The following is a 23,891-nucleotide window of genomic DNA, read 5'->3' on the forward strand; positions in this document are numbered from 1 at the left end:
TTAAACAAATAATCTAAATGTTTTATTAATTTGCTGCAATAGTACAAAAGATTCATTTAAACTCATGATTTATAGACTGATGTATTCTTTGCCCAAACATGTTTGCCATAATGTCCCATAATGTTTTCAAAATAATATAACGGAATGTTCCCCTTAATAAATGTTCAGAGAACTTTTAGAAATTATGTCATCATTATTTACTTATTTTTATGTATATGTTAGCTTATGTTTAATGCACAGCCGTTTAAAGTATCCTTTATGTGATGAAAATCTGACTTTTGTTTGCCGGACTGCATGTATGATATGATACTTGACATGGCAGGCGTCTGCAACATAAAGGCCTACCAGTAACATGCAGCATTCTGGATCCCTGCTGCTTTTATTCAAGGAAAGAAAATCAAGATTGGAAAATAACCCTATTCCAAAGCACAGGAGCACGGGTTATCCTTTTTCACACTTTCTGAATTGGTAGATGCACAAGGGATCTGATTATAGCACTTAAACATGGAAAAAGTCAGATTTTTATGATGTGTCACCTTCAAACATCTACTCTAAATGTTTTATTCATTTGCTGCAATAGGGCAAAATATAAATTTAAATTCATGATTTATAGACTGATGGCTTTTTTGTCCAAACATGTTTGCCGGACTGCATGTATGATATGATATTTGACGTGGCAGGCATCTGCATCATAAAGGTCTACTGTAACATAAAGCATCCTGGATCCCTGCTGCATTTATACAAGGAAAGAAAATCAAGATCGGAAAATAACCCCATTATGGTTTATGGTTTAACTCAGTAGATGTTCCTGTTATTCAATAAACTTCAAAAACAAAGTCGAAATATAAAAGTGAGACTTTAATGTACATGCAGTGCAACAAGGGGAAATCCCTCCTCAAGCCACTCAGGAGGAATCACCTCTAAATACCACACAGCTAATGGAGCATCGGCCAGTCTAGAGGATACGAGGAGAGGTCATTAACCACTGCTGCTAGATTTATTGGGTAACCCCAAAATAGACCATGTGCCAGTCCTACTGTAAAAGCAAATAAGAAAGAACGGCCTGTCCAAACATACCATCTCCTGCCTTTGTCACACTGGTTGTTTTAGATCATCTTTCAGACTTTTGGCCAATTGCTGTATCAACATTATTTAATTATGAGTTTCTCATTTCTTCGTTTAAAGTAGTGGATTTGATTATATAACTAGCCACATAACTCCCACACTAGATTAAAAATGCTTGAAAAAGCAACTGTGACGGAATTAAATGTTTTAAATGTCTATTGGAAACTTGACCGCTTTATTGCACAATTAAATGCTTATTGGAAACACTTTTGAAAGAAAAGTGTTGCAGTAAGGTATGCCGTAATGATTTCAATGTACAAATGCCATTTGGGCCGCTTTCGTCGGGGAAATGGATGAAAAGACAAAGAGTTTTCTGTCTTTGCAGGTATTTAAATGTCAATAAAAGCCCAAGCACAGCCTAAACCAGACACAACTGTTGTATTTAGGCTGAAAGAAAGAGCTTTTGAAGTATTTTGATGTTCCAAACATGACTGTTCAACTGAGGTTGGAGACATTTTGTTGAATTTTATTATGCAGGAAACATTATAGCAACAGAATTGCTGTGTTTTTTCATGCAATTCATTCTTTAGTCTTTAGAGGTCAGAGTTGAGGTTAATTACAAACAGCAAGTAAGCAAACCAACAGATTTTAACAATAGAATTTGTAACTTCGGCTACATCAGAAATGAGTAATACCATTGATATTAGCCTACCTGAGAGGTTAAAGTAAATATGCTAGAAAAACGTGCACTTTCAATGATGCACATTCAATACATGGGTGGAGTAAGAACATATAAGGTGGCGGAAGGGTTTAAAACATATGAGACTCTTCAGTAGAATAATAAAATATGCCTAACTTTATGATGTTATGCTGTTTTGTGTTCGCGAATCATTTGAATAAGATCGGAACTTTGGAGAGGGTTCGTGAATCTTTTAATTCAGAACAGAACTTCAGATTCAATTGGCAAAATTATTTGCGATCTGCGCTCAGAAGTCCCAATCTGAAATGATGGTTTGCGAATCATTAGATTGAGATGGGACTTTGGTGCAGGTTTGTGAATCATTTTGCTCGATTCCCAAACTGAATGATGATTGGCGACACCCAAAGATCAATTATTTGATTTAGATTGGGACTTCACATGTTGCGAATCATTATTCCGATCGGGACTGCGCAGAGTGGATTGTAAATCTTTCGATTTAGATTGGGATTTCAGAGTGTGGATCACGAATCATTTGATTCAGATGGGACTTCGGTGCGGGATTGTGAATCTTTTCGAAGTCCCGATCTGAATCAAATTATTTACAAACCTGCACCGAAGTTCCATCTGAATCAAATGATTTGTGATCAATAATTTGATATATACTGGGACTTGTGTTGCAAATCATTATTCAGATCGGGACTACGGACTGTGGATCACAAATCATTTGATTTAGATCTGAACTTCGGAGTGCGGAGAGTGAATCATTTCATTCAGATGGGACTTTGGTGTGGGTTTGTGAATCATCTGATTCATAACGCCACTTCCAAGTGGGTTTGCGAATCATTTTGCCAATTGAATGATTTGCAGTCTTCACTCTGAAGTCCCAATCTGAAATAATGGTTAACAAATCTTTTGATTCAGATTGGAATTTCAGAGCGTGGATTGCGAATCATTTGATTCAGATGGGACTTCGGTGCTGGATTGTGAATCTTTTCGAAGTCCCGATCTGAATCAAATTATTCACAAACTTGCACCAAAGTGCCATCTGAATCAAATGTTTTGTGATCAATAATTTGATTTATATTGGGACTTTGTGTGTCATGAATCATTATTCAGGTCGAGACTATGGATCATTTGATTTAGAATGGAACTTCAGAGCATGGATCACGAATCATCTGATTCGGATGGGACTTTGGTGCGAGTGTCGAGGTCTGCGAATCATTTCGCCAACTGAATTATTCGCGATCTGCCCTCAGAAATCCCAATCTGAAATGATGGTTTGCATATCTTTTGATTCAGACTGGAACTTCAGAGTGCGGATTGTGAATCATGTGATTCAGATCTGGACTTCGCAAACTCACTTTGAAGTCCTGATCTGATCAGGACTATGAAGCGTGGATCGCGAATCATTTGATTTCGGTTGGAACTTCGGAGCACGAATGGTGAATCATTTGATTCAGATCTGGACTTCGGAGCAATAATTTTGATCAAACAATTACATGTCGGTTATCCTGATCAATAATTTGTGACCCTGGACCACAAAACCAGTCATAAGGTTAAATTTTACAACGATGTACAGAGATGTATCATGTGAAAGCTCAATAAATAAGCGTTCTATTGATATATGGTTTGTTAGGATAGGATAATATTTGGCCGAGATACATCTATTTGAAAATCTGGAATCTGAGGGTGCAAAAAAATCAAAATACTGAGAAAATCACCTTTAAAGTTGTCCAAATTAAGTTCTTAACAATGCATATTACTAATCAAAAATTACATTTTGATATATTTATAGTAGGAATTTTACAAAAAATCTTCATGGAACATGATCTTTACTTAATTTCCTAATGATTTTTGGCATAAAAGAAAAATCAATAATTTTGACCCATACCATGTATTTTTGGCTATTGCTACAAATATACCCCAGCGACTTAAGACTGGTTTTGTGGTCCAGGGTCACATTTGATTTTGATTGGGACTTTGCATGTGAGGAATCATTATTCAGATCAAAACTACGTAGCATGGATTACGAATCATTTGATTCAGATCTGGACTTAGAAGCGATAATTTTGATCAAACAATTAAATGTCTGTTGCCCTGATCAATAATTTGATTTTGACTGGCACTTTAAATCAAATCATTTGATTTGGATCGGAACTTCGGGGAGCGGATTGTAAAATATTAGATTCAGATCAGGACTTTGGAGCGCGGGTCGTAAATCATTTTGGCAAATGAATGATTCACAATCTATGCTCACAAGTCCCAATCTGAAATGATGGTTTGTGAATCTTTTGATTCAGATTGGATCACAAATCATTATAGATTCAGATCGGAACTACGGAAAGTGGATCACAAATCATTTGATTCACATTGGGACTTCGGAGATTGGACCGCAAATCATTTGATTCAGATTCAGACTTCGGAGCAATAATTTTAATCAAACAATTAAATGTCTGTTGTCTGCCATTATCTTCACCAACGGCAAAATCAAAACGGTAAAAAAGGTAACATAAATGCTGGGTTAAAAGCAACCCAAAGGGTATTTTTAAATGCACTGCTGGGTAAATACAGAACAGGACACATGCTAGTTTGCTTATTTTACCCAGCAGGGGTTAAACATTTAACCCATATGGCAGCTCATTTTCACCTAATGTTGATTAATGAGTTTCACCTCATGGTTATTACATTTATTTTTACTTTAGATGTTAGAAAAATCTGTAAACTGTGACTACATAGTGAACTAGAGTAGGCTATTGAGAGGTTAGATTTTCTTTTTTGATTGCAATTTAGTATTCATTAAAATAGCTAAAATAAAGCAGAAATAAAAAGACTAGTAACAGGTCAATTTTTTTCGTTGTATTATTTTCGACAGTATTTACACTTCTACACATTTTCCACGACAATTTTTAATGATAAACTACTATACTTTTACATTTCATGCTACATTTAGGTTATAGGCTACTTTTTACTTTCATTTTACACGGTGTTGTTTTAACTAGCCTATAACATGTTTACAGATTATTAGCGTATTAGCATACAAATACAAACTTTAACAGTGAGTTCTCATTGAGTGTTGTAATCCAATAACATGCATCAGAGCTTCATCACGGTAGAAGATGTTCATTTTCTAGCGTGTAAGTGAAAGTGTCGTGTTTCTGGTCGTCTAAAGCAAGCCCCTCCCTGAGCACCGGGGTCTCGGTATTTAAGCCGGACTCTGCCGCACGCAGCGCCGCTCTGGAGCACCGTTCGTGCAGGGACGCGAGATGAAGCGCTTAACTTTGTTTGCCCTGGCTATCACCTTAATCGCGACAGTTTTCGCCGCGAAAACCCCGTATCAAGCGGTTCTTCAGCACAGCAGGATAAGAGGAAGAACTCATGGGTAAGAGCTTTTCTGCAGTGAGTCTTTCATTGATTAGCTATTATAAAGACAGATAGCTATTGTGTGCACTAAATGTGATTTACAAGTACACAAATACAAAACACAAACCCTTTTGGTTTATTTGCAACCCTGCTTATCATTATTTTTCCAACATCAGTGAAAAGTTGGACTTTTCTTCTTAAGTCTTGCATGCATTGAGCATTTGGTGCATGTTTGGAGCCTTTAAAGAAAGCTGTGTATATTTGATTTGTTGCAGCCCCAATGTTTGTGCTATGCAGAAGATTCAAGGAACGGATAAGAAGTACTTTACCAATTGCAAGCAATGGTATCACCGTAAAATATGTGGCAAACCAACGTAAGTTATTATCTATCTATCTATCTATCTATCTATCTATCTATCTATCTATCTGTCTATCTGTCTATCTAAGTCAAGTACAATTGTCAGGATAATGGCATTTTGCAAATATATTCCATTATTTTGCTGTGCTAAAAGTATGAACCAGTGTAAAAAATGCCATTGTCTTTTTAAGTTGAAGAGGAAAAACTCTCTTAGGACATATCTAGATGGAAAATATGTCACATACGAGTCTTTTCCCCACATTTATTGAGTTAGATTAAAGTTTATTACAGACTTTTTCATCTAAACTACCTGAATGTGCTGAGATATATAGATGTTAAAATGAAATATAAAACACCTTTCCACCTTTCTAACCTTTCTAAGTTCTAAGGAATTTAAAATGCATCCATGTGGTTTGAAGAGCCGGAAAAGTTGTCATAAATGATGATTGTTATTACCCTGTTGGAAGGGATTCGTCACATATATTCATAGGGTTAGACAACCTTTTGGAGAACTCCAGAGGTGTATCTTGCATTTGTATCTATATAATGGAAGAATGAACAGGGTATTTGAGTTCAAGTTGACAGTAGATATAGAAGAACGTTGTGTGGTAATGGTTACCATATGTCTTTTGGTAATTGGCTTCAGTCTTCGTGGGATTAAATTGCCTAACATCCTGAACAGTGCATTAATGTGAGGCTGACAAAGCCTTCAGTGCACTAAGACCTGATTCCCAATTACAACTTGTAGCAAAAATGTTTGACTGACATCCACTTGATGTCCCCACAGGGGGAAAATGTGTTATTGGTTTTAATGAACATTCCACAGACAAATCTATTAGAGGTTAGGAGGAACCACATGTTTAGAGTCTACAAAGTAGAAATTAAACTTCAAAGATTTAATGGGAGGGTGTAAATGCAGTTGGTGTTTTGGCACAATACATCCCATGGTAGATGTTTATTAAGCATGTTGGAATCTGGAATGGAGTCTGGAATGTTTATTTGCGTCTAGATTCAGAGACATTATGTAAGAGATTAATGTTGCTTACGTAAGGTACACCAACAAGTTTTGGGGGTTGTTTAGAGTGCAGAAGTTTTTCAGAAGTGCAGAATGTCCCATGTATTCTGGTTAGAGGTGATAACACAAATCATGCATAATTGCACCAAAGTTCAAAAGATTTTTAATATAAACCATAAACAGTAAAATGTGAAATATTATTACAATTTAATATAGCTGTTTTCTATATAAAATGTATTTAGTCACATGATCATTCTAATATGCCAATTTGCTGCTCAAGAAACATTTCAATGTAGGAAATCAATTGTGTTGCATTATGTTTTTGTGGAAACTATGAAAAATGTCTATTTTTTGTTTTTGAGCAATTTAATGCATGCTTACTTAATTATTAAGTATTAGTTTCTTCCAAAAAAAGGTCTTACTGACCCCATATTTTTGAGTATTTTCCCCATTTTGTCTTTTAATAAATTGTGGACCACAAAACCAGTCATAAGTGTTAATTTTTGAAGACTGGTACATCTTGAGAGCTTTCCATTGATGTATGGTTTGTTAGAGTATGACAATATTTGGCTGAGATACAACTATTTGAAAAATCTAAATATTGAGAAAATCGCCTTTAAAGTTGTCCAAATGAAGTTCTTAGCACATTCAGCAATACTAATCAAAAATTAAGTTTTGATATGAAATATCCTCATGGCATCCCAATGATTTTTAGCATAAATTAAAAATCAAATAATTTTGACCCATATAATGTATTTTTAGCTATTGCTACAATATACCAGTGCTACTCAAGACTGGTTTTGTGGTCCAGGGTCACATTATCCCTGTTATTAGTCATACATTTGGTTATTTTTTTCTTTCAAATGCTGTCTGTTTGGCAACCCCGCTCAAGAACAAGATTTAAGATCGCACGGCGAAATCTTGACACACAGTAGGGCTTGTTTTATTCATCTTCCCATGTTTCAACAGAGTTTCTTTCATAGCCGTTCTCAAGAAAGCAAGAAGGAAGTCAGAGTTGCTGAGGGTGCTTGGATGCTTTTAGGAAATGACTTCAGTTGGGACTCCTGAAAGTCTTACATCCCCAAACACACACAAATCATTGAGACCAGGTCTCAAGAAGTTTTCCATTCATCTAAAGTCTGTGAGAAAAAAAATGTCGAGCCTTGCGGCGAAAGGATGTACCTTAGTCAAGGAAAGCCCAAGGTTGGGGTTATGTGACACTGAAGTTCACTTGATTTACAGAGTTTCTTTGGGGTTTAGAAGTTTGGGGTTGGAGGAATTTTGTGGGAACAATTGCACTCTTTGTAGGGTTGGTTCATAAAGGTCAATGCTGTGGAACAGGATGTTTCCAGGTCACTTGAGGAGAGACCAATAACTTTTTTTCACAAATTGCTCCCTATAGTGCTTTCTTTTTGCTAGCCACCTGGTTCAGGCACTTTATTTTCACAGAAACAGTGATTTCAGCAAACCTTTAAAATATGATAACCGTTTACCCCTTGACTTTTGTTTTCTGGAAAATTACTGATATAAGGAAGTGAGATGTTTTAGAAGATGTGAAATGATGAATCAGCTGACCACCCGTATGCCAAATATAGATTTCAACATAATACAGTTTTCACAATGCTTCTTGGAGCCTTGTGTCTCACCACTTGAAGTGCACAATATGTAACTTATGCAGCCTAGCTGTTTATTTTGTCAGAAATCCATGGCTACCATCTCTGCTTATGTTGGCAAAGGACAAACAGGAGTTGAGTTACCATCTGTTTTGATAATCAGTTCAATCTGCTTTCCTCTTCCGTGTGTTTTACAAGTCTATCCCATGCCTGAATGTCAGAATTGTTGCCTTTGTTTAGATTTTTCTTCTAGTTTTTTTTTTCCAAGGTGCTGTGGGTTACTCAAGCTAGTATGCAAGCAATTTGTTGAGATCAACAATCAACTGCAAAAAAACACTCAATACTCAAATTCCTCTGCCTTTAAATGCACATACCATGGAATTTATCATCAAAGTATCCTCAAGTTTTCTTTGCCAAAATATCTTATGTCAAACAACTATAAGTCATGATACAGTTTAAGTCAAAAGTTTACATACACCTTGCAGAATTTGCAAAATGTTAATGTTTTTACCAAAATAAGAGGGATCATACAAAATGCATGTTATTTTTAATTAGTAAAGACCTGAATAAGATATTTCACATAAAAGACGTTTACATATAGTTCACAAGAGAAAATAATAGTTGAATTTATAAAATGGTTCAAAAGTTTGCATACACTTGATTCTTAATACTGTTGTTACCTGAATGATACACAGCTGTGTTTTTTTGTTTAGTGATAGTTGTTCATGAGTCCCTTGTTTGTCCTGAACAGTTAAACTGCCCGCTGTTCTTCAGAAAAATCCTTCAGGTCCCACAAATTCTTTGGTTTTTCAGCATTTTTGTGTATTTGAACCCTTTCCAACAATGCCTGTATGATTCATGATCCATCTTTTCACACTGAGGACAACTGAGGGACTAATATGCAACTGTTACAGAAGGTTCAAACGCTCAGAAGAACGCTTCAAAAGAAAAACAATGCATTAAGAGCCGGAGGGGGGGAAACTTTTGAACAGAATGAAGATGTGTACTTTTTTCTTATTTTGCCTAAATGCCATATTTTTTCATTTAGTAATGCCCTTCAAAAGCTACTTACATGTTTCCCAGAAGACAAAATAAGTTAAAAGTACCCTGATCTTCAAGGCTCTTAATGCATCATGTTTCCTTCTGAAGCATCAGTGAGCATTTAAACTTTCTGCAGTAGTTGCATATGAGTCCCTCAGTTGTCCTCAGTGTGAAAAGATGGATCTTAAAATCATACAGTCATTGTTGGAAAGGGTTCAAATACACAAAAATGCTGAAAAACCAAATAAATTGTGGGACCTTTTCAGAAGAAAAGCAGGCAGTTTAACTGTTCAAGACAAACAAGGGACTCATGAACAACTATCACTAAACAAAAAACAGCTGTGGATCATTCAGGTAACAATACAGTATTAAGAATCAAGCGTATGTAAACTTTTGAACAGGGTAATTTTTATAAATTCAACTATTATTTTCTCATGTGGACAATTGGTAAACATATTTTATGTGAAATATCTTATTCAGGTCAGTACTAAATAAAAAAATAACATGCATTTTATATGATCCCTCTTATTTTGCTAAAATAATTAACATTTTGCAGATTCTGCAAGGTGTATTTAAACTTTTGACTTCAACTGTACAGTATGTTAGTCTTTAGTATCCAAATTATTGCATCTATGCATGGTGGTTCCTAGGAATTTCCCATTGTTTTTATTGGCAGGACTGCTGGTGTTAGAGTTCCCTCTCAGGAGTTTCCCTGGCCCATACGGTACCTCTGGATTCTTCTGCTACCAAAGGAAATTAGATTTCATGACCCCCTAAGACCAACTCGAGCACAGACCTTATTTATTATGGAAATACCTGGCACGAAATAAAAAGAAGTAGTACGGTATAGCTTAAGCCATGCACTTTAAAATGCATCGAGGAGTGCGTTGCTTGTCACAGCCCTTCAGCCCCCGCAATAATAAAGAGAGAAATATAGACCCGATTTCCTGCAGAAGTTCCTCAAGAACTCCCATTTCCGATGATCTATAGAGAATCCTCGATAAAACCTAACGAAGGGATGTTTTTAACATTTCTGTGTAGGGTGGTGAGCTATGAGTGCTGTCCGGGCTATGAGAAGGTGATTGGAGAAAAAGGCTGTCCAGCAGGTATGCACTGTAATTATAAACTGTGTGCATAAAAATTGGTTTGTTATGATATGTGTACCACAAAACCAGTCATAAGGGTCAATTTTTTGAAATTGAGATTTATACATAATCTGAAAGCTGAATAAATAAGCTTTCCATTGATGTATGGTTTGTTTGAAAATCTAGAATCTGAGTGAGAAAAAAAATCTAAATATTGAGAAAATCACCTTTAAAGTTGTCCAAATGAAGCTCTTAGCAATGCTGTTACCAATCAAAAATTAAGTTTTAATATATTTACGGAAGAAAATTTACAAAATATCTTCATGGAACATGATCTTTACTTAATATCATAATGGTTTTTGGCATAAAAGATCATTTTGACTCATACAATGCATTGTTGGCTATTGCTACAAATATACCTGTGCTACTTAAGACTGGTTTTGTGGTCCAGGGTCACATATAACATTAAAAAATGGAGTTATTTTTCAAAGCTCTACCTCTGGTGAACATCTATAAAACCCTGGGAGTGGTTGGAGCCACTACGACCAAGATGTACACTGAAAGAGCGAAACTGCAAGAGGAGATCGAAGGTCCCGGCAGCTTTACATTCTTTGCTCCAAGCAACGAGGCTTGGGCTGCACTTCCCACTGTGAGTTCCCGCTAGCATGTCTCCATAGATCACATAGAAGAAACAAAGAGTTTCCTGTCATTTTAGACTTCTCAAAGAGTTTGCAAAAATCATTATAACTGCAAAAATGTCAAGATAAGCTCAATGTCATTTCAAAATGTGCTGTAGGAAATTCTGGATGCCCTTGTGAGCAACGTCAACATCGAGCTCCTCAACGCTCTGCACTACCACATGATCAACAAACGCTTGACTTCTGACGATCTTAAGCATGGCTCTTCGTTCTCCTCCATGTATCAGGACTTCGATGTTCACATCCACCATTATTCTAATGGAGTAAGTCCAGTTCTTCCAACAAGACAAAGAAAGTCTTTGTTTAGTTAAAGCACAAGTTCACTTCCAGAATAAAAAATTCCTGATAATTTACTCACCCCATGTGATCCAAGATGTTCATGGCTTTCTGTCCTCAGTCTCAAAGAAAATTAAGGTTTTTGAGGGTAACATTTTAGGATTGTTCTCCATATGGTGGAGTTTAATGGTGAGCAATGGGTTGAAGGGCCAAATTGCAGTTTCAATGCAGCTTCAAAGAGCTCTACATGATCCCAGCCAAGGAGCAAGTCTTATCCACACTGCAAAAAAAAAATTGTCTTGTGTCCAACCGAAATATCTAAAAATTCCAAGCAAAAATTATTTTCTTGTTTTCAGAAAAAACAAGTCAAAAGTTTTTGCTTAGAACAAGCAAAATAATCTGCCAATGGGTTAAGCAAAAAAAAAAAAATCAAATTTCAAACAGAAAACAAGATTATTTTTCTTACCCCACTGGCAGAATATTTTGCTTGATTTAAGCAAAAACTTACTTCATTTTGACTTGTTTTTTTCTGAAAACAAGACAATAATTTTTACTCGTCTAGAAAATCCTTCTTGATTTAGGAATTTTTTGATATTTTAGCTGGAAACAAGACAAAAAAAATCTAAGTAAGAAAAACATTTTTTTGCAGTGTAGTTCTTCAGTTGTAAGGAAATTATGTTTTTTTGAGGAAAACATTTTAGGATTTCTCTCCATATAATGGACTTCTATGGTGCCCTCGAGTTTGAACTTCCAAAATGCAGTTTTAATGCAGCTTCAAAGGGCTCTAAATGATCCCAGCCGAGGAAAAAAAGGTTTTATCTAGAAAAATAATGGGTTATTTTCTTAAAAAAAAAAATACAATTTATATACATTTTAACCTTAAATGCTAATCTTGTCTAGCTTGGCAAGACAAGTGTTTGAGATTAAATAGTATATAAATTGCAAATGTTTTTAGAAAATAACCGATTGTTTCACTAGATAAGACCCGTCTTCCTTGGCTGGGATCATTCAGAGCCCTTTGAAGCTGCATTTAAACTGCATTTTGGAAGTTCAAACTCTGGGGCACCATAAAAGTCCATTATATGGAGATAAATCCTGAAATGTTTTACTCAAAAACCATAATTTCCTTTTAACTGAAGAATGAAAGACATGAACATCTTGGATGACAAGGGGGTGAGTACATTATCTGCAAATTCTTGTTCTGAAAGCGAACTACTCCTTTAATTCTGTTAAGAATTGTGTCATCTAGTGTACCAAATGATTTGCTTTGAGGTTTTGTGCACATTACCAATCTTATGTTTTGTCTCAGGTTGTGACAGTGAACTGTGCAAGGCTTGTGAAGACAGACCAGCATGCCACCAATGGCATTGTGCATGTTGTTGACAGAGTCATCACCGCCATTACAAACAATATCAACTCTTTGATTGACACCGATGACGATCTGGACACTCTACGGGTAGATCTTATATTGAGGGAATTTGCTGGTTCAGTAGGCTTTTAGTAGTGCCAAATCTATTGAATGTCCACCTTTCCTGTTCATTTAGACTGCAGTTGCTGCCGCTGGTCTGACCAACCTGTTGGAGAACGAGGGTTCCTACACCATCTTCGCTCCAACCAATGAAGCCTTTGAGAAGATTCCTCCAGAAACACTGACCAGAATTTTGGGAGACCCAGTTGCCCTCAAAGGTACTTCTGCTTTTCCTCAGCATGAAGCGCTTTTCACTTTACTTCCAAATGTGATGCGATTCAGGGTGAAACTGGATATTCAATGAGAAAAAATGCTGTGTGGGACTTAATATTATCTAGTGGGAATTGATTGGGTTGTAAAATGAATGGAGCCAGGTGGTTGGAGGAAGCTGTTGAAAAGAAAAATGGATTTGTTTATAATCTCAGCCAAGCAGGAAGATTTTCCTAGAAGATTATGAAGACAAGCGTTTTGTTGGTAATAACATGCCTTGTTGTCATGGTTTGTCTTTCTCTAATAGTACAGCTGCGCTGATGTTAAGATGTGTTGTCATTCGGTTGTCATTATTTTGGTTTCAATCCACTTCAGATCTGCTGAATTACCACATTTTGAAGAACCTGCACTGCTCAGAGTCCATTGTGGCTGGAACTCCTCTGGAGACCCTGCAGGGCACCGTGCTGGAAGTTGGCTGCGATGGCGGAGACATGACCATCAATGGCAAAGCCATCGTCACGCAGAGAGATAGGCTGGGAACCAATGGAGTCATCCACTACGTCAGCGAACTCCTCATCCCTGACTCAGGTTTGATCTTTAGGAGATCTTAGGGCCTTGATTAACTAAACAGGGCAAATTAGCGTGAGAACACATCCCGTAAAAGCACAGATGGGGGAGGAAAGTTCTGCAAGTGATTTACTGACAATGCATGAAATAAAGAACACAAACGCAGCCAGATTATTTTCATAATGACCAATGCAATTTACCAAATGAGCATCTGGTTTATGACATGCTTTTTTGGGCATTTGGAGCAAATTGACTCGGTCAAACCGAAGTAATCAGCATGGCATGATTCATTTAAACACGCAATAAGGTTAGCTGCAAAAATAACTGTGTTGATGCTTTTTCAGTGCTAATTTTTCACTGCTTTTTTTTTTAGTAAATCCTAAGAGTATTTATTCAAAAATGATAAATACGTAAAAAATGCGATTCCTACATACACTACCAGTCAAATGTTTTTGGACAGTAAGATTATTATTGTTTTTTTATTTTTATAAAGAAGTCTTTTCTGCTCACCAAGCCTGCATTTATTTGATCCCAAGTAAAAAGTAAAAGCAGTAAAATTGTGAAATATTTTTACTATTTTAAATAACTGCTTTCTATTTGAATGTATTTTAAAATATAATTTATTCCTGTGATCAAAGCTAAATTTTCAGCATCATTACCACAGTCTTCAGTGTCACATGATCCTTCAGAAATCATTCTAATATTCTGATCTGCTGCTCAAAAAACATTATTTTTATTATATTGTTGAAAATAGCTATGTAGGACGTCTTCAGGTTTCTTTGTTGAATAGAAAGTTCAGAAGAACAGCGTTTATCTGAAATAGAAATCTTTTGTAACATTATGAATGTCTTTATCATTACTTTTAAACAATTAAAAGCATCCTTGCTAAATAAAAGTATTATTTCTATCATTTCTTTCCCAAAAGAATTAGATCTTTGGATCTTTCTATTTATTAAAGAATCCTGAAAAAAAAATACTCAACTGTTTTAAATATTGATAATAAAAATAATTTAAAAGCAAATCAGCATATTAGAATGATTTTTGAAGGATCATGTGACACTGAAGACTGTGGTAATGATGCTGAAAATTTAGCTTTGATCACAGGAATAAATTATATTTTAAAATGTATTCAAATAGAAAGCAGCTATTTTAAACAGTAAAAATATTTCACTATCTTTACTGTACTTTGGATCAAATAAATGCAGCCTTGGTGAGCAGAAGAGGCTTATTTAAAAAAATTAAAAATCTTACTGTTCAAAAACTTTTGACTGCTAGTGTATATTTCATTTCTAAATTAATCCATGCTGATTTGTTTACTTATTTATTATACTTATTTTTTGAGGGCATAAAAACAGATAACTGCATCTGGGACTGTACTGATGATTTATGATGATACAAAAAGAGCATAATGATATTTATTAATTAGCAATACATTATATTTGTACATTTAAATATTTAAATTGAAGCTTTTGCTAAAAATTCTACTAATTTGAATCACTTTTAATGCTTCTTTTTAGCCAAGACCCTCCTTGAGCTTGCAGAGGGATCAGTTGTTACTACAGCCTCCAAACTCTTCAGAGATGCAGGTCTTACTGATCATCTCATTGGATCCGAGGCTGTGACTTTATTAGCGCCGCTAAACGATGCTTTCAAAGGTTGGATCACTCCGTTTTCTTTAAGCTACTGCAGCAATTGAGCCTTACGAAACTCTGAAATAACTGTAATTGTGTAATTTTCGTGCAGACAGGAGTTTGGCCATGACACCCGACATGAAGAAACTGCTGAGAAACCACATTCTCAAGGAGAAGTTTTCCTCTAAGAGCCTTTACCATGGACAAGAGTTGGAGACCCTTGGTGGAGTGAAACTTAGAGTGTTTGTGTTCAGAAACGTAAGTCCTGAATGATGCATATGGGAATTATTCAACACAAACCCAAATCTCAGCGGCTGTTTTAAAATGAAACACTGATATCTCTCTATACTGTTATAAAATCCTCTAACAATACATCAATACTTTTCATTTTCATGACAATCGTGAAGATCCTGCATTATGAAACTCCCCATTTCCCATCCCAACCCATCAAACGCTCATAAGAGCCACGTTTTTTATTCCTAGCTATGTTGTAGCTGGCAGCAAGGCTGGTATAGTTATAGTTCAGTCTGCGCTCTCACATTTCTGCTCTGTAATGGCATTCGCAGACCACCGGAAACCTCTCCTTTGGATCACCTTAACGTTTTCCACAGTCCACTTCATGCATAATCTGTCTTGTGAGAAAAGAGCTTTGAAACAATGTGCTGATGTGTGTAACCAATAACCTTAAAACCGTTTCACTTGCAGAACCTGTGCATTGAGAATGCCTGCATTGCTGCGCATGACAAAAACGGCCGCTTTGCAAATATGTTCATCGTTGACAAGCTCTTGGCACCCCCCATGGGAACCGTCATGGACGTCCTGAAGGCAGATAATCGCTTCAGGTGAGCAGAGTGATGATAATCTTCACAGTGTCATCTTAAAGGGTACATTTAAACAGTTTTGGCATGTTTTTTTCACCCTTATGTCATTCCAAACACACAATGAATGACATTTGGTCAGAAGACAGATGCACACAAATTAGGTGTCAAAAGGCACTATTGGCAGCTATTGAGTGGTATAGTCTACTTTTATGATCTTTTTACAGTGTTTTTGGAGCTTGGCAGCCTAAATGCCATTTGCTTTTCATTGTACACAACAGTTGAGGTCAAAAGTTTACATCCCAAAAATGTTCATTATTTGATCAAAATAAGAGGGATCATACAAAATGCATGTTATTGTTTGTTTAGTACTGACCTGAATAAGATATTTCACATGAAAGTGTGAAAAGATGGATCTCAAAAGCATACAGTCATTGTTGGAAAGGGTTCAAATGCACATAAATGCTGGAAAACCAAAGAATTTGTGAGACTTGAAGGTTTTTCTGAAGAACAGCGACCAGTTTAACTGTTCATGACAAATAAGTGACTCGTGAACAACTATCACTATTATTACTGTATTAAGAATCAAGTGTATGTAAACTTTTGAATGGGGACATTTTTGTAAATTACTATATTATTTTCTCTTGTGGGCTATATGTAAACATCTTTTATGTGAAATACCTTATTCAGGTCAGTACTAAATAAATTTAAAAAAAAAAACATGCATTTTATAGCCTCCTATTTTGGTAATTAACATTTTGCAGATTCTGAAAGGGGGGTGTAAACTTTTGACCTCAACTGTAAATGTACTTTTTGTATTTTGAATACAATATTTTGAAACAGTTTGTATTTTTATATTTTCAGTTTTTTATTTTGTTGTGTATTTTTTTGCCATTTTTCTATTTTATTATTTTATATTATTCTATTCTGTTATTTTATTCTGTAGTTATATATTTTTATACCAGTTTTGTACACTTCAGTACAAGTTAAACAAAATTTAAATTGAATATATATTATTTATTTCATTCTTATTTGTAATTTTTTTCTTCTATATTATTTCAGTTAACATTTATTCTTAAGTAGCACGGGTATATTTGTAGCAATAGTTAAAAATACATTGTAAAATCACTAGGATATTAAATAAAGATCATGTTCCATGAAGATATTTTGTAAATTTCCTACTATAAATATATCAAAACTTAATTTCTAATTAGTAATATGCATTGCTAAGAACTTAATTTGGACAACTTTAAAGGCGATTTTCTCAATATTTTTGCACCCTCAGATTCTAGATTTTCAAAAAGTTGTATCTCAGCCAAATATTGTCCTACTGTATCCTCACAAATAAAAAGCTTCTAATCAATGAAAAGCTTATTTATTCAGATGATGGTCTGCTTTTGTGGTCCAGGGTTACATTTTATTTCAAGTAACCTTGGTTTGGAATGACATGAGTTTGACTAAATGATGACAGGATTTTTAATGCACTTCAAATAACGTGCTTATGACTATTTAAGAGGTATTTGAGAGTACAAAAGCTTTAACCTCACATCAGCTGTGATTTAACCAAAATGCCCTATAAAAAACCTAGAAGAAAAATGTTTCCACCATAAAGGGCGTAATTGTTTTCACAGTCTTATTGAAAGGAAATTTGCAGCTGCATGTTTCTCACCCACATCCAAAAACCTCAGTGTCAGTGTCAGTCTCTCAAAACCTTTTTCGTAATGATCATGTACTTGCGTGTTCAGACTCGAGCCTGTGTTTTCTTCAGATTTCTGATGACCTGGGTGGAATTTGAGCTGTCAGTCTAACTGTCTTCTATCGCCTAGAGATACGCTGCTAATTACTTGCATTAATGAACTCTCATCCGTACAGCACTTTGGTTGGCGCCATTCAGAAAGCAGGCCTGACCGAGCTCCTGAACAAAAAAGGAACCTACACCTTCTTCGCCCCCACCAATGCTGCTTTCAGCGCAATGCCCCCCGCCGACCTCAACAGACTCATGAGTAATGTCTCCTGTTTCACCATATGTGTTAAAAAAGCAGATGTTCACACACTAACTAGCCAGATTTGTCTCTGTGGGAATTCTGTAATCTGTATAAGTGTATGTAGATGTGCAGAATATACTTACAAATGTTATTTCCTTGCTATTTTGTCCATAGGAGACCCCAGAGAGCTGGCAAATGTTCTTAAATACCACATTGGTGAAGAGTTCCTGGTCAGCGGCGCTGTGACCTCACATACCAGAGTGAAGCCCCTAACAGGAGATAAACTGGAGTTAGGCACTGTCAGTATTCAACAATCAATTTTATGTTATTATAGAGTCAAAAATGTCTTTAATAGAAGTGGAATCTAGGCCAACATATTGATACACCGTCGTTGAGAAGTCTGGGGTTGCACTTCAAAAAATGCGTTTCTTACTTGGTTCCAGCCAGTGTTGTTTTCGTCAAAGATGACGAAATAATTTCGTTGACGCCAATTTTTTTCATGACGATAAGGAGACGATGACGAGATAAAAATGGCTCTTTGATGACTAAAACATGACGAGACTTGTGTGAGTTTTCGTTGACGAGACGAGAATAGACCAAAATGTTAGTGGGTGGTCCGTCAGCCGTTTAAAATGCATGACATTTCTGCTTATTGTGCATGCCAATTAAAACCTAAAAAGTATCTGCCGCTATGGCAAGCCGTTTTAGCATTAAATACTCTTTGCCATACTAGTATGGCAAGCCGTTTAGCATTCTATCCTTGTTTGGTTACGCTCAACACGTCACATTGTTGTCACTCAGACAGACAGACGATTAACCATGATGGCGGCAGTTTGCACACAGGGTGGTCTCAAACGGTGAGAGGACCTATGGGTGTATTTCAAATATATGTCTTTTATGTCTAATACCATTCCTTCATTATTGTAATTACTGGTGAAAATAGTCGATCCGGAAGCTCACATTGTGTTGAACTATAGATCTGCTATTTTCACAGCTTATAAGTGACACTACCCAACAGCAAAATACTTACTGACCTACATTAATTTGTTAAGACTTTTTCCCCCCTTTTTTTTTTTTTGACTAAAACTAGACTAAAACCTTTTTGACTTTCCGTCGACTAAAATTGGACTAATGGTGCGTTCACACCGGACGCGACTTGCGCGGAAAAAACGCGCTATTCGCGCGTAGTTGAACGCTTGAACATTTGAGTTTACTCGCGCCATTCGCGCGGTAAAATTCGCGTCATTCGCGCGTGACATTTTCTTCACAACAGACGCGAATTCGCGTCAAGGGAGGGGCTTCTGCCACTCGTCAGCGGGAAAGTAGTTGTAAAATAGGTGAATGAGCTCAATTTGCCAGCTTTAGCTTGCTTGTAGTCTCAATATGTATGTATATGTAGGTTAAATTGAGTAAAGAGCGTTTTTTAAAACTAACCAGATTGTCCGACCTCTTCACTCACTTTATTCTTAGCAAGATCCCTTTTATTCCTGTTTCTACAAAAGTCCAAAGATGTATCGTACAGCTCCGAGGAACCACAGACAGCAACGGTGATTTTGTCCGCCATTGTTGTTTCGGATTTCTGCCTCCGTCACTACTAGAGCAAGCTCCTGATTGGTTACCGCGGCGCGGAATTCCGCCGAAGTTCAGATTTTTGAACTCGCGCGATTCGCGCGGCAATCGCTTGAACGCTCAATGCTCAATGCGCGCCGCGCCATTCGCGCTATTCACGCGTTTCGCGCCGCCTCATTCGCGCGTTTCGCGCCGCAGGATGGCTATTCGCGTCTTTGCATTGACTTAACATGTAAATCACTCGCGCTTGCCGCTTCATTCGCGTCCGGTGTGAACGCACCTTAAAACTATCACATATAGAAGTGACTAAAATTTGACTAAAACTAATAAGCATTTTAGTCCAAAAGACTAAGACTAAGACTAAATCTAAGATAGTTGTCAAAAACAACACTGGTTCCAGCCAAAATATCTGAAAACATTTTTTGCAGTGTGGAATGTTTTGGAAAAAAGTCTCTATTGTTCACCAAGTCTGCATTTATTTGATCTAAAATAGTCAAATCAGTAATATTGTAAAATGTTTTTACTTTCTGAAATAACTAAGAAATTAACTGGTTTTAAAATTAATATGTGACGCTGGACTAGAGCTGTGCAATATATCGTATTTAAATCGCGATAACGATATTGGCGTCAAACGATATGAAAATTAATAATACCGATTATAAACGATTTTTGTCATTTATCTGTACTGCCACGGCACCGGCGTGGCCGCGAATGGGTTAATCAAAACGCGGCGTGTGGTACGTCATTGACTTCAAAACTGCTCTGCAGTCTCGCGCGCTTTCTTCGGTCTCTGTGTTGAGTGAAGACATTAGCAAGCTAGAAATGGAAGATGCAGGAGAAGTATCAGTGCAGGCTCAGTCGGTCGCCAAAATAGGGAGAAGTAGTTCGGTAGTATGGGACTATTTCGGGTTTGAGGAGAAGGATGAAGACCAGAAAACAATTATATGCAGGATTTGCCGGCGAGTGGTGTCTGCGCCTTTTGCCAACACATCAAACTTATTCACACACCTCAAGGTAAACCACAGGGCAATTCACGATGACCTATTAAAGAAAAAACAAAAAACTTTTGAACTTGAAGGTAGCTAGCTAGGCTGAACTTGTCGTTCTCTTCAAAACAAGCAAACAGACAAAAAACACGGACATTATGATAAAACATTCAGTCGACGAATTGGCTAAAATGTTCATAATGAAGTAAAGGAAGGCTTGTTTTGAAGACGAAACACTCTTTTGAATGAGCTACAGACAGCTGATTACCAAGTTGTTAACTGGTTATCAATTATGCTTTTGAGAAACGATGCACAGACTAACATTAAATGCATTTTAGGGCTGTGCAATATATCGAACGATATTGTGAGGCGCGTTTAGTCAATGAAGCCGGTGCTTTGATTAGTAGTAAATCTCCATCACGTGCGTTCCGCTCAGGTTCCGCTGGAGCGGCAATTGATACACAGAGACGTAAATCTCTGACAAGCTACGCCATATCGAGCTTAATATCGCAACAAATACAAAAGTGGAACATTTTATTTTTGGATGCAGCATTTTTGGAAAAAAGTAGAACAAAGTCTATTTTTTATTTTCTTCATATAAATGTTTTGTATACATTGGAAACCTTACATTTTTTTCTTAATATATTTATTTGTTTTGTTATAGTGAGAAATGCGGAATAAACCCCTTTAAGTGAGATAAACATGTGTTTTTTTTATTTTCAAAATTGATTGTTTCAAAATGTGAGCTTATAGACCCTTTTTGTATGGCTATATCTAGGTGTTTTAGCAGGTATCATTTAGAAAATAATAAAATTTAGTCATAATACAAATATACTGTCTTCACAAAAAGGTCCCACAATATACACTAGGCTATGTGCTTAGCACTCAACAAGGTATAGAGGTAGACACAAGCCAGCAGAGGACGGTAGAATCAAAGCAAGTGCATGCCTAAATACTTTAATTTTGAAAACTAAATGGAAAAGCAAGAGATAAATTGGAGGAATTTGAGTCCATCCTCTTTGAGTTGGCGCAAGCTTTACACGAATCGGCAAAAAAAAAAATATCGTTTAAAATATCGTGATATCAATATTGACTGAAAATATCGCAATATTGATATTTCCCAATATCGAGCAGCCCTACGCTGGACCACAAAACCAGTCTTAAGTAGCACAGGTATATTATAGCAGTAGCCAGATACATTGTATAGGTTAAACTTTTATTTTGAAATCGCGATGAACAGTTAGCATATAGAGATGTACTGACGTATTCTCCTGTGTTTGCGACTTTGCGTAGGGTTAAAAATGATATACCTTACAAATCTGATGAAATAACACACGTTGGGTTCCCAGATAAACATTATTATAAACCAAAACTCACAATCACATGCAGAGATAAGAGTCTGAGACGCTCCACACATGTAAATGATAACAGTTCTTGTTTAGCAACATTTACTGTGAACGGAGCCAATCTGAGATGCACGTAAAAAAACCTACACGCATGTAAATAATTAACGCGCATATTTTAAACCTGCAACGCATGTATATTTAATTGAATCGTAGCGTTTGCAAATTTTTAATAGCATGCTTTATTATCATTTCAAATGGGTTTAATATGTGGAATGCGCCACTTCCGGTATTTTGCCGGTTACTCGACATGGGCAAAATGCAATCGAGGATTTTTTTTAAATCGAATACTCGAATAGAATTGAGGAATCGTTACAGCCCCAGTTCGAACACCTTATAAAAGTGATTTTGCATAATAGGTCCCCTTTAACTATTCTTCTGTTGAAAAGATCCTTTAAAAATTCATCTTTTGCATTCCATAGACAAAATAAAGTTTTAAATGACGCACTTGTGTATAATATTTATGGGTAAAATCTTATTTTTTTTTTATCCCTTTCAGCGTAACTCCACTGTATACGTGAACAGAGTGCCTGTTGTCGAGACTGATCTGATGGCTACCAATGGAGTTGTACATGTCGTTGATGTAATCATAAAGCCACTGCGTAAGCCACGAACCAGTTTTTCTTAAACATTTTGATAAAAGCAAAATTATATTTTAGAGCTTTCTAACAGTATGACATGCCACTTTGTTTTAGCTCCTAAAATTGTGAGTGACCAGGCTGAAGGCTCAACAATCAAACGTGCCTCTGCTATGTGGGTTAGTATGTCATAAACTATTATTTACCAATAGATTGGTATATTTAATTGCTTGCTAACTTTTCAAAATAAATGAAATCGATATTCTTCTCAATTTTTCATCCCAGGCTGGGTCTCAAGTAATTAAAAATGGTATGTATGCATTGTTTACTAACTTTTTTGGCATGTGATTGTCTGAAAAGGAAGAATCTTAATGCATTTGTTGCTACGTTACAGATGATCTCTTCCAGAAGGTTCGGAGAAGTCAGAGCAGCAGAACAATGTCTCGTGTCCAGTAAACAGCTCTACAAAGTAAAACTGTAGTTCATTTTAACCTCCACCACTTCAAAGGATGGAAACACACAGATCAATGTCTTGTATTACGCAGTGGAGAGATAATTAAAAGGCTACGAAAAACCCAGGCAACAAAGTACATAATGCTGAAAATGGAAAACAGGTCAGCATCGCAAGATTGTGACTTTTTTCAAGTGCCAAAGACCCTTGGATGAAGAGCAATGATTTTTAAATATCACAATATCAGTGACAGCAATTTGTTATGGCACTTCATATGTTTTAGATATTCATTTGACTTCTGTTTTGGAATTTCAGTCAGAATTATTTGAATCAGATGTTGGTTCATGACTTTTTGGTAACATTTTGTATAGCTTTCTACTGTTTTTGTAATGATTTGGTTGTTGTATTTGATATACCTGTAGCATGTTTGCATGGTTTAAGCTGGAACAAATGCTATTTGGGCACATAAAGAAAACACAGACCAAATTATGTCTTCATTTCCCATGGTCTATAAAGTAAACTTGACATTATTTGTTATATTATACCAAAGATGTTTTGTCAAGAACCTAAGATCACTGTCTGCATATTTTGTAATAAAATGACCATTTTGTAGCCACCGAGTTATAGTTTACATATAACTAGCCAGTGCCCTTGAATGTAGTTTGCTCTGTCTGTTACAAGCCAATTTGTCAGTTCACTGAGCTGAATTCACAATGTGGTGGATTGTCATAATGTGCTGATTAATGTGTGGCAATTAAAAGTCTCACTCAGATGATAATTTAAAAGTCTGCTCGTTCCCATTATTAACGACTGAATAATTTCCACATTCCCTGTTGCTTTAATTCTGCCTGGAGTCACTAATTTGATCCCTTAAAACTTATCTTTGATCAAATAAAATATTACATTTTTTTATTGCATTTTAAAAAAGCCAAGTATAGCTTTAGCAAAAACATAAAAAAACAACAACTAAAAAACAGACTACAAGTGAATCATGTGTCAAGGAATGATTCTGAA

The 23,891-nt window shown here is 36.2% G+C and overlaps 1 protein-coding gene across 1 annotated transcript; it reads left to right on the forward strand.

The window, feature by feature from the left end:
- Window positions 1–4,984: 4,984 nt before the first annotated feature.
- Window positions 4,985–23,662, forward strand: tgfbi (transforming growth factor, beta-induced). The gene is made up of 17 exons (XM_073820501.1): window positions 4,985–5,144; window positions 5,401–5,499; window positions 10,194–10,258; window positions 10,729–10,886; window positions 11,034–11,198; window positions 12,521–12,667; window positions 12,756–12,897; window positions 13,265–13,477; window positions 14,974–15,111; window positions 15,200–15,345; window positions 15,793–15,929; window positions 17,778–17,908; window positions 18,065–18,189; window positions 22,348–22,450; window positions 22,544–22,605; window positions 22,712–22,736; window positions 22,821–23,662. Exons 1-17 carry the CDS (start codon window positions 5,029–5,031, stop codon window positions 22,880–22,882), a joined length of 2,034 nt encoding a protein of 677 aa, XP_073676602.1. The 5' UTR covers window positions 4,985–5,028; the 3' UTR covers window positions 22,883–23,662.
- The last annotated feature ends 229 nt before the right edge of the window (window positions 23,663–23,891 follow it).

Source organism: Garra rufa, chromosome 16 (assembly GCF_049309525.1).
Source record: "Garra rufa chromosome 16, GarRuf1.0, whole genome shotgun sequence".
NCBI lineage: Eukaryota > Metazoa > Chordata > Actinopteri > Cypriniformes > Cyprinidae > Garra > Garra rufa.

Excerpts from the sequence above, each read along its gene's own strand:
- tgfbi (XM_073820501.1), top strand. The coding sequence starts at position 5,029 with ATGAAGCGCTTAACTTTGTTTGCCCTGGCTATCACCTTAATCGCGACA. Across the intron at positions 5,500-10,193 it reads AAAATATGTGGCAAACCAAC|GGTGGTGAGCTATGAGTGCT; the intron begins GTAAGTTATTAT and ends ATTTCTGTGTAG. Across the intron at positions 10,259-10,728 it reads AGAAAAAGGCTGTCCAGCAG|CTCTACCTCTGGTGAACATC; the intron begins GTATGCACTGTA and ends TATTTTTCAAAG.